Genomic DNA, 11,997 nt, shown 5'->3' on the forward strand with positions numbered 1-11,997 from the left:
CACAAAGCCCCGCAGTACATAGCTGTATATTCTAGCTGTAGGTCCTTCTAGTTGTGCTATGTGCGATGCCGCCTCAGCATGGCTTGATTAATGGTGCTATGTCCACATCCAAGATCTGAACCAGCAAAACCCTGGGCCGCCATGGCGGAGGGCACGAACTTAACCCCTTGGTTAGGGGGCTGGCCCATCATAATATTTTTTTAATATCTATTCTTTTTGTTCTTAGTGCACCCTGAAACTACAGTCACAAAATGTATCCTCCTAAAGGGGAGAGTTTCATGACAGAAAAAAAAAATATTATCTAAAAAGAGTACCATTGTCAGTGATGTTTTATATCATCTAGGCATCCCACTTCAGGAAAGCTACTTGCTTATCTGTTTGTCCTAGAATTAATGACATGGTGAGTGTTTTTAAAAACTAATTTAAATATAAATATTTTATTGAAATTTCATGGTCATTATCCATAAATTGAATAATATCAATATGAAGCTCTAAATTTTTGATGAAATGTATTTAAAACACATACAATAAATGAATGCATTAATAAAATATTGTATCTTTTGCAAGGTTTAATGAAATCAACAATGTGTTAAATTTTCTAAACTTTTAATTCCACTGTTTTAATCAAGGTGCATTTAAGAGGAAGAATAACAGATATGCTTAATTGTTGTATGGTACGACTTGGAAGGTGTTTGTGGTAACATTTTCAAAACTTAAGAAAGTGAGTGGTTCTAATGGTTGCATAACAAACCACTCCAAAATATGTTAGTTAAAAACAACAATTACTTATTGCCCTGGTCACTATTACATGAGTCAGTAAGTTAGTTCTGTAATCTGATCCTGACAAGGCTGATCCTGGCTTGTTTTGCTATATGTATGATATCAGCTTGGCAGGTTAGACGATCTAAGAGGCTTCATACTCAAGTCTGGTGGCCATGTTCCTCATTATCCAACACTCTAGTCTGTTCCTATGCACATAACAGCTTTTCAAAGAGTCTGAGAAAATTCCCAAAGATTGTGAAAAAGTCAAAAGACCTCTCAGAGGCTTAAAAGTGTCACAGTGTCATTTCAGCAATCTTCTATTAGACAAAGCTAGTAACAAGAGCAGCTTACATACCAGGAGTGGAGAGATTGATTCCACTATTTGATCAGAAAAGGGCCAAGAGTCATGGATATGGGAAGGACTAAAGAATTTGGACCATGTTTTCTACCGCACTCAGCAACAAATCCTTTTGAAAGATATGATTTCCAAAATTTTGGCCTTTGACAAAATTGGAGTCAATCCAATTTTGTTTAATACATTATTTAAAAAAGCTTTGATGAAAGATCATCATGAGAAATTGGCATGTAACTTCGATGGAGTTGAAAGAATTGAGTGATATTTTTGTTACAGCACTATTTCTGGTAGAATTTCCATCCCCATTTACCTTTAATATGAGCAAATAGTCTCAGCATTTTCATTTATTAAAAAGTAGAAATATAAATAATGCTGAAACCTCTTGCCTTTTAGCATTAAGTGATGTGTTTCCAAAGATAGGTTAATTAATTGTGATAGAAAATCCAAACAACTACTAATAATATTTCTAATACAAACAAATGTTCCAAAATATTTTCCAATTTTGATTAATTATATTTTATCCAAATTTTAAATGTAATTATATTTTTAATTAGTTGTGTAATTATTATTTTATCATTAAATGGTTGACAATGCAGAAAGAAAAACTTTTGATTTGCACATGACCAAAAAATATGAAGACTACTACTATGAGGCATGTTCTATATGGAAGTAACAGAATTTAGATAAAGAATATGAACTGTCATAACCAGAAAATAAAAAAAAATATGATGTTACCAGTGTTTACTGGAAAATGTGCTTCTGATGTGTCTGGTGCCTTCAATGATTTCATTAATTCTATCAACAATTGCTCTTATAATGTTGACCTGGTCACTTAAACATCATGGACCTTGGTTTCCTCAAAGTAAAAGCTAAATGCGTTGTGTTAGTTCTATCACAAAATGTGATCATCCTTGGTCCAAGAAGGACAGAAGTCAAATACAATCTCTATAAAGAGGCATTAACCATCATTGATACAATTTAAAATTAATATAAATGATTTCCTAATTTCAAAGAAAATTAGACATTGTATCTTTGCCAGATGTATAGTGAAAGATAAGTTTGTGAACATCTAGAGAAGCAGAAGTCAATAGGGGAGAAAAGCATTCCATAATCAGACATCTGATATGTAAAACACTGTTTCCTACATATTTTATATTTCAATATAAAATCGTTATTTAATTTATTCCTTATCACATAATGTTTATAAATGGACATTTTAAAAATGATCATACGTTTAAAATAACATGAACATTCCAAATAACTTTATTGAATCTATATAAAAATTTCCCCAAGCTTATTTTTTTCCTTATCAAAATACCTGGAAATATATTTCTCCCATTACATTAATGATTAGTTTGAAATTTTATCTAGATATATTGACTAAAGAGAAAGAGAAGGGTGGGCAAGTTATTCAAGCAAAAGTGAGTTATTAATGTTAGAGAGATGCAGTGCTTTTTAATTTGCCAGATTAAATAGGTCTTAAGGCTAATTACTGCCTGGTTTTCATTTTATTTTGAATAAGGTTATATAGGCAATTAGTTTTCAACACGTGAGGCAGCTCCAAACACGTTTTTTTTTTCCCTTTCTTAAGGTAGGTGTGCAGTTGAGAAGGATTGAGAGATTACGCTCACATTCAGAAAAAAAGAATCATAAAGAATTGATCGTGTTTTTGATGTCTTTATAGGAAGAATGATAGCATGAAATACAGGTCTGGTAGACACTCATCGTGATTACTTTTTACCTATAGGATGTTTTGAGATCCAATATACTATTTCTAAGCCTTTGGTGGACCCTATTACAGCTTATCATACTGCCACATGGGAACTCATTTGAAACACATTCAGAATAAGTATCACGTCTTATCAACTTTTCGTTCATGCCAAGTAACCTATATATACAATACAACAGAGATGCACACACACACACACAAACACACACAAATACATGTTATAAGTATTAGATCAATAAAAAATGTGCTGGATCATTGATTCAGTATTACATTCTGATCTCCTTGATTTTGCCATGCTTTCATCATCTGAATAAAACTCCTTGTTGAAATGGTTCTCCTAAAATTCTATCTGTTATCCAAGGACAAGTTCCAGTAATACCTATTTCATGAAGGTGTTTCTCTAAAACGCCTAAATGCATTTGAACTTTTCTTTGTCTCAAATCCTCTATGATACTTACTATTTTCTACCTTATACCGTGACAACTTTTGCACTACGTTACTGTCAACACTGGAATGTGCCTTCCTTGAAAGACTAGCCTTATTTTATCTGCTATTTATATTTTTATAAGATAAACTCATATATTTATTGAAAGCCTAGTCTACTCCAGGTATGTTAGAAGACAGGAGATGAAATTGTTTATTGAGAATATACAAGCTTTTACGCATGATTTCTATACAGTCTTTTAATCTTCACAATCAGGTTAAGAGCTAGTTTATGTTATCTCAAATTTGTGGATGAAAAATTAAAGATGAGAGATAGCTGTCTTATTTTCCAGTAAGACACAGAGCCAAGTTTAGTTTCTTTGAACCCAAATCCATGACCTGTCCATTGTACAACATTAACTCTTCATAATGTTAAAGGTTTCTTTGAAATCAATGATTATGGACAAACTTTATTTACATGTCAGGGACAAATTCTACTAAAATAATATGCTCAATAAAAATGACTTTAGTGTCCATTATTTTGCTAAGAGTATCCTTGACTTCCTTATTTCTCAGACTATAGATCAGGGGATTCAACATGGGGATCACCACTGTGTAAGACACAGACACCACTTTGACTGTGTGCCTGGAGTTTTTGGAATTGTGCACATGGTAGAGAAAGAGGATGGTGCCATGAAAGATGGTGATGGTGGTCAGGTGTGAGGCACAGGTCGGGATGGCATTGGGGCACCCACTGGCTGAACACATCTTGAGGATGGTGACAAAGATAAATACATACGACACGAGAATAATGAGTAATGTGCTGACCCCATTAAAGGTGGCAAAAATGAAAAGCAGCAACTGGTTAAAATAAGTATCAGAGTAAGAGAGGGACTGCAATGAGGAGAATTCACAGAAGAAATGATTAACTTTGTTCAAACTCAGAAATGATAATTTGATAGCAGAACATGTGAGTATCAAGGAACAAGCTACTCCCCATGCATATGATCTGACCACTAGCATGGCGCAAAATTTTTGGGACAAAGCAGCTGTGTAGAGCAGACGGTTACAAATGGCCACAAAGCAGTCTGTTTACTTTTATGCAAGATATGCTAAATGTCTAAATTTTTTTTTCGGACATCTTCATTTCTGGCCTGCCGGTATGTGGAAATGATCTCTCACTGCAGTCTCTTTGTGTTTTTTTTTTTTTTTTTTCAGATTGGCACCTGAGCTAACAACTATTGCCAATCTTGCATTTTTTTTCTTCTCCCCAAAGCCCACAGTATATAGTTGTATATTCTAGGTGTGAGTGCCTCTGGTTCTGCTATGTGGGACACCTCCTCAGCATAGCCTGACGAGCAGCACCATGTCCTAGACCGGGATCTAAGCAAGCGAAACCCCAGGACACTGAAGGGGAGCACGCGAACTTAACCACACAGCCAGGGGCTCGGACCCCTAAATGTCTAAAATTTTAAAGCATGATTTAACCCATTTAAAATTTTTCTTTAAGTAAAAACAATACAATTATTTATTTGTTTTTTTAGGTCTCAATTGTAATTTTTAATATTTACAATAAGAATAAGAATATGAATAGGAAGGATTGGTTATTTTAAATCAAATCCTCCCATAACACTTTCAAATTCCTTGAATATTTTAAGTTCATCAAAGATAAGCCTAGCATAATATGATGACTGATTATGTCAGCCCTATAATCAGTAAAAAAAATGAGAAATTTCTAAACAAATCAATTTTTGTATCATGTGTTCCCACTGTGACATTAAGAAGGAACATCCCTAACACTTTTCATTTGTGCCTTTGTTGTTACTTCCATATAGCACTTTAATCTTTGTTTTTCTCTCTTACCCAGAAAATCTGCTTTCAAAATTAATCCTAATTTTTTTCAGAGAGTATGCTCTTCAGCTCACGGAGTCCTAAATGTCAATCCTTCCTCATTGCTTGAGGACTAATAAAATTGGAAGTAATGATAAAGATAACCTAGTCTATCTCTTTATTCAGAGGTGACAAAACAACAGCTGGAGAATCTTGGCTTTCCTAATGATAAAAAATGTAAATAAGGACCCATCTACCCATCTGTGACTAGATCCCAGATCCCCAGACTCCCAGCCCTGGATCCATTTTATTAGCCAGACTCTGATCCATGTTTCTGTTTAGATACTAACATATTTCCTTTGTTAATCATCATACATTTAATTGAAAACTAGAGGCACTAAACCTGTGGGAAATAGTTTAGTGACAGAGTACATGCCACAGAGTTATACTGGAAAGCACTAGAAAGATTGTAAATTGGTGGTGGTACTACACTATAAAGACTTTTCTTGAGAAAATAGTAATAAAAATAATTATATTTCTCTAAATGAGAAATTATCTTTCTCTAAATTATATTTTTCTATATTTCTCTTAGAACTTGCCAACAGTTCTAAGAGCGTACCATTCTCAAAACCTCTTTCTCTATCATTTCTGGTAAGATTCTCTCTGGTCACACAACCAAGGAAATGGATTTCAGGTGGGTCATCATAAAAATGTCAGATCATATGCAAAATGGAGACACTCAAGGGCCCTCTGTCCCTACACTCATAAATTTGAGTATTAAAGACAACATCAAAAAGCAATCCATTGCAAAGCCAGACACTGTAATTATCAAACTTTTTTCCTGATACAATATTTAATTTGGCCAAGGCATTTAAGAATTCATTTTAAACTAACGTTATATTTAATATAATGGTTCCTGTGTCCCAAATGCTATATAGAAAATATAACAGCTAAAGTATTCTTTCCTATAATTGTTTTCTCCATTTTGTTTTAGTTTTTGCTCTCAGGGAACACATGTGGTTCCTGCTTTATAATCTCAATGAAAGTTAGTCCTTTTCAATTTTTATCACTAGAGAATCTATTCAATCTCTGCTTGTTTAATTTTATTTAAATATTTGTCTCTTCTACCTCGACTCCCCTTCAAAAAATTTATAGCATCAAGACAATGCACATTCCCCTAAAATCTCAGAGCTCTTCCCATCCCCACTACCCCAGTACCTGTTGTTCATAGGACGTCAGTGAGGAGCTCACCTGAGCCAGGCCCTCTAACACAAAGCTCTGTAAAGTAAATGCTCATCCTTTTCTTGCACATTCAGATAAGTGACTTGCAGTGGCTAAATATTTCTCAAGAACTGTCTAAATTAAAAGGGTAAATTTCCCCTCACACTGTTTTCTACATACTCCACATTGAAATTAATATCAATCTGTCTTTGGAGTCCTAAAACAAACCTGCTGATGGCAAAGGGAGGACCTCTTCTGTTTGGAAGGGATGCATGCGTTCTTATAGCTATAGTCACCACCTTTGGGACATGAACCCTAGAGACAACCTATTGTCTCATATTCTTGAGGTCATTAAATAACCAATTAACATTAATTACCTTTCTCTGATGCAATTCTTGTGTACTAGAAAACTGGAGCAGCGTTAGGGGAATTTCACCTGAAAATTTATATTTTAAGGTCACTTCTCTCAGCCTTCTGATCACTTGCGTACCTTCGTACAATTAACAAAATTATGTAATTATAAAAGTCATCATTATCAAATATTACTCAACTGACAACTATATGCTGAGCATAGCCCTCTTGCTTCTTACTATCCACTCTCACGATAATGGAGAAGTGTGAAGATCCATCTTTTAGGTCATCATAATCCATTGACAGTTAAAGCAGAAATATTTACAAAGTTAAACATTAAGTTGGGACAATGATCTAGTTCCTCTCAAATCTTTGTCCTATTTTATTACACTTTCTTTCCTCTGCTTTCTCCAGATAGTTTGACCTCTTTGCTTTTGTGCTTGCTTTTTGTTTCTCAAAAAATGCTGCACACTCCTTCTTTATGGTCTTTTTTCCCAGTATTTCCTCGTTGCTGGAATGCTTTCTCTTAAGTTTTTGCTCAAAGCACGTTTTCAGTGAAATCTTGCTTAAACATACTATTATAATGCAGGAGCTACTTCACTACCCAATTTAGTGTTGAAGTACTTTGCGTAGTTCAAATATATATTTTTAATCTTTATTCATTTCATTTATTATATATTGTTTGTTTCTCCTGCCAGAATAAACGTCCAGGAAAGCAGAGATTTTTGACTGCTTTGTTCACTGATATATTCCAACCTCCTAGATCAGCACAAAGTAAGTGTACCATCAATCTTTACTGAGTGATAAATATGGACTTTTAAGGAACTGGGAATAGAACCAAACTTATCAGAACTATGAGGAAAGTGAATGCAGAGAGGTTAGGTCACAGAAAACAATAAGGGTGTTTTTAGAAGTGATTATTGACACTGGGCAGTCAAAATAAAAGAAAAGAAAAATAAACCAAAAGAAATGTCCACTCTTCTGAATTTTCTATCTCTAGTTAGAAACCAGGAAAAGAAGGTTCAGTATGTAATGAGGATACATACTTGCTCATTTATTCATTCATTCAATAAATATTTATTACAGGTTTATCCTGAGCTAGGTATTGGGGAAAAAGAGAAAGAATATCCCTTTGTAAACAATTATATTTAATGGGAATACAAAAAACCAGATGAATATATAATCATTTTCCAGTAATTATAAATGCAAAAATATATAATTGAAGGCATCATTTTAAATAGGGAGGTCAAAAAAGCCCTTAGTGTGGTGCTATTTGAATATGGACCATTAGGAAGTGAGAGAGCAAATTATGGAAATACCTGGGGGAGGAGGGTTGAGTTTGGGCCAAGTGGAATAGCAAATACAGCCTGTTTTCAAGTAAACAGTCAGCTTTTTTTATGCATCTCAGTAATTCTGCAATTTGTTGTGATATTCCAAGCTTTCTAAACCTGTTTTGCAAAAATATAACTTGGATATTTCAGAATAACATTATTTATGGCAGAAAGAAAAAGAGGAAGCCTATATGGGTATATTTATGGGTTTCCTTTAAAGCTGTGTTTATGTCACTATGTTGGTATTTCTTAGCACAATAACGAAGTATGCGATGACATTAGTTGAATACTTTTGCAGTACATTTCATTAAGAAATTACTGTTAAATAAATTCAGACCTGCAGAAATAATCTGGATGATAAAACTAAAAAAGTTTTATCTATATAATTTTAAAACTTTGTCTTTTGAAGATATTCAAGGAAACAAAAAATACTTCAATCAATGCTACAAGCCTCAAAACAAGGAACTATGAGAACTGCTACACTGATTTTTTTCTGCCCCAAATGTATTTTTGGCCAAAAGTGCTGCATGTTGCTTGGAAAACAGGACCTTGTTTACTGTTCTTTGTCCTGAAGTGTCAAGACATTTTAGGGACACTGAGTCCCAGCCTGCCAACTCTATAAATTTGAGTCATTTAAAATATAATTCTACTTATAGGGTATTATATTTCTCAATCAATCTACTTGCTAAGAAAACTAGGTAAGTAATAGGAGTTTACAAAAAACGCAATCACTAATAAAATAAACATTTGATTAAACATTCATGCCAAAATTGCACCTAACAAAAATAATAACAGATTATTATATAATGTAATGCCAAACCTATGTTTAAATTTCCCCAATTGTCTCAAAGTTATATTTTCACAGTTAGTTTGAGCCAAGAATCAAACAAATTTGATTGGTATAATTAAATTGTCTTTACTATGTAACATTCTGCTCTGTGTATTATGTATACCTTCCTTTGTGTGTGTGTGTATGAGACTGTAGAAATATGTGTGATCAGGTAAGTTTTGGAAAAGCTGGAACATTTGTAGAATGCTGTATGTTCTGTATTTGGCTTATTGCTTCGTCGTCATTTGCCTTGTTCTGCACCAGCACTTTTACACTGATACTCAGGAAGTTTTATCAGTTCAGGTTGAGTCTTTAGTTTCTTTTAGGCAAGACTTCTTCACAGGTGGTTCTGACTAAGGCCAGTAGCTTCAAATTGTGAGGTATAGGTTAACTAGTTGTCTGACCTTTAGTGCTGCTTAGTCTGATCTGTAGATCATGTAGCGTCAGAATCATTATTTCCTTTCAACATTTCCCATCAACTTTTCACTTAATGACTTTAATAGCTATTGGAATCATTGCCCTGATCCATTTTTTAATGTGTTCTAAAATTGTGAATTTCTAATTCTGCTCTTTTTTCTGCTTTTATTTCTTCTGAATTTCCCCTCATAAACTATTAGGTAACCCTGAAATACAATTCATAAAGGAAAGACAGAAAAAATGTTAATCTCCTTTATTTGCCAATTTTCAGCGTTATGAATTGATACCCCAGCAACCATTAAAAGCAACCAATAATTTATTTTTTCTTTTTTAGTATCTAGATTAAAATTTTTAGATTTAAACACATTTTATGCCTATAAATTAATTTCAGTCAATATTCAATTTATGTTAACTAAATCCTGTGTGAGCCCTTTGAAATTGCCTCCTATCTCTCTTTGAAATGATCCACTAGCGAACTAGCCATTCACAGCATTCTTGCTTTCTGGAAAATTAGGTTGTTCCAGGCTCATTACATTTTCTTCCTCAGACTTCAAATCAGCTATTTGTCTAGAAAACTCTGGTTCTGTTTAGAGAGCAAAGATTTCCTTTTAGAGAAAATTTTGGGAATAGGAATGTTCATTGCCATTGGGTTGTCATTATGAGTGGTACTTTTTTTGAGAAAAAAAATTGTTTCAAACTAAATTTCGATTTCAAAATAAGATGAAAGTTTTGTACTTACCTTACCTTACTTTAGACCTGTAACTCTTCTATTATGCTGACAAGCTTTGTTTCAATGATATTTCAATAATTATTTATTCACTTTATGCTAAAATAAATATTGCGCAATAGGAGGTAGACTCAAATTGCTTTGTTTAAAGTCTTTTATGGAAAATGTTTTACACTTTGTGGCTATGTGTAACCATTATAGCTAGACTCATTTGTTTTCAAATTTTAGAGATATTTTTGTTTACTTTTTGACATAAATATACGTTTTTTCAACTATGCACAATATTGCATTTCCAACAAATCAGGGCTATATTGTAATGTACATTCCCGAAAGATTTCTTTCATCTCCTCTTATCTTTATTAGTTTTCATTGTATTTTTCCTACTTCTCTCACAGAACTTATCTTACTATAAAAACTTTTCAGTGTGTTGTCTTTATTCAATTAAGAAAAATTTCTGGGGGGACATTCTACAACAATCTATGGAAACCTCCCTCTTTCCATTTTCACAGCTGTATACTTCTTTATTGTGACCCATAGCTTAATCAACCACCTTCATATTGGATTTTATCCAGTCTGTTGTTATTATCAATAATGCTTGTGATTATGTTATTTAGATATATTTTGTTTATCTTTGGAATAGCCTCCCAGAACAGTGAATGCTTAGAAAGAGGATAAATGCATACGTAATTCTTCTATTATTTCAAGTCACATGTAACATGCTACCTTCCTGCTAATGTGTAAAAATGTCTGTTTCCCTGAAGATTCACTTACAGGATATGTCATTATACTTTTGGATTTCTCCCATTCTGATAGATGAGAAATATTAGCTCAGGGCAGTTTTCATTTGTATTTTTATTATTTATTATGAGTGAGGTTGAATAATTCTTCATATATTTATGGGCTATTTGCATTCTATTATATAGACTATTTTATTATATCATGTTTATTTTCTACAGTATTTTCATTTTCTTCTCTGCTATATTGGACATAAGTGGCGACTTTTTCTCAGCTTTTCATTTGCCATTTTAATTTCTTATCTGTTTTTTGGCCAAGAAGTTTCGTATATTCACGTAATCTAAGTTTTAAACTTGTTTTTAGAACTCTCTTTTGCTGTGTGAAATAAGGAAGAGATGTAATTTTATCTTTTTCTCATATGGTTATTTTCTCCAATATGACAATCGTTTAATAGAAGGAACTTTGTAATTTATTTTGAATTCTATAGAGTTAGCCTTCCTGTTATAATTTGCTTAAGTTTTTAGAGTGTTTGTTGCTAGACCTTTGTGCTCATTTAGGCATTCATATAAACATTGGTACAGAAGTTTTGAAACATGATTCCTCAATATTACCAGGTAAAATGCATATTACATTCATCTTGGTCCTAATGCATATGAACTAGACTAGACTAGAAAACACTTGTAGAGATTTCTAGACCTCATAGTACCTGGAATGCAGTCTTTTGAGTAATAATAGCCAAAATTAATCTAGGTATAGTGAAATGACTTGAGAGATTATCCTTTCTGAAGGACAAAACTAATCCTTGTGGTTTCTCAGATTCATAGCCTCAGAGGCACTACAGTGAAAGAGCACTAGATTTAGAGTCATCAGAGTTGAGTTCCTGTCTTAAATTAACCATTTTATTCATCTCTAGGCTAGTTTCTTCAACTTCTATGTCATCACCTAAACAATAGATGTAACTGTCCTTGCTGAAAGTACTTCTCAGCATAAGCTGACTGTAAGAAAGCATAAGACTGTGCTTTCAGAGAATTCACAGAACCCAAGGAATGAAGGTGTCAGAAAAGCATCACCCCCACTTTTATCACACATCATATCTATCTATATCTCCCAACAAAGACACAATACTTCAGTGACATACAACACAAATAACTCCAAGGGATTTCAGTATACCAATTCACAATATATTAATGTCACAGTTACCGCTAAAAACCTCATGCAAATATATGCTATAGGTTTAGGGCTCTGTTTCCATTGTTTTTAAAATTAAAAACATCTTTTGAGATTGGT

General features: G+C 33.3%; 1 protein-coding gene across 1 annotated transcript; it reads right to left on the reverse strand.

The window, feature by feature from the left end:
• Window positions 1-3,743: 3,743 nt before the first annotated feature.
• LOC139040581 (olfactory receptor 5D18-like) lies at window positions 3,744-6,971 on the reverse strand. Its single transcript, XM_070487337.1, has 2 exons — window positions 6,911-6,971; window positions 3,744-4,357 (listed from the first exon to the last, which is right to left on the reverse strand). The coding sequence occupies exons 1-2, from the start codon at window positions 6,969-6,971 to the stop codon at window positions 3,744-3,746; spliced, it is 675 nt and encodes a 224-aa protein (XP_070343438.1).
• Between the last annotated feature and the right edge of the window lie 5,026 nt (window positions 6,972-11,997).

This window comes from Equus asinus, chromosome 17, assembly GCF_041296235.1.
Source record: "Equus asinus isolate D_3611 breed Donkey chromosome 17, EquAss-T2T_v2, whole genome shotgun sequence".
Lineage (NCBI taxonomy): Eukaryota > Metazoa > Chordata > Mammalia > Perissodactyla > Equidae > Equus > Equus asinus.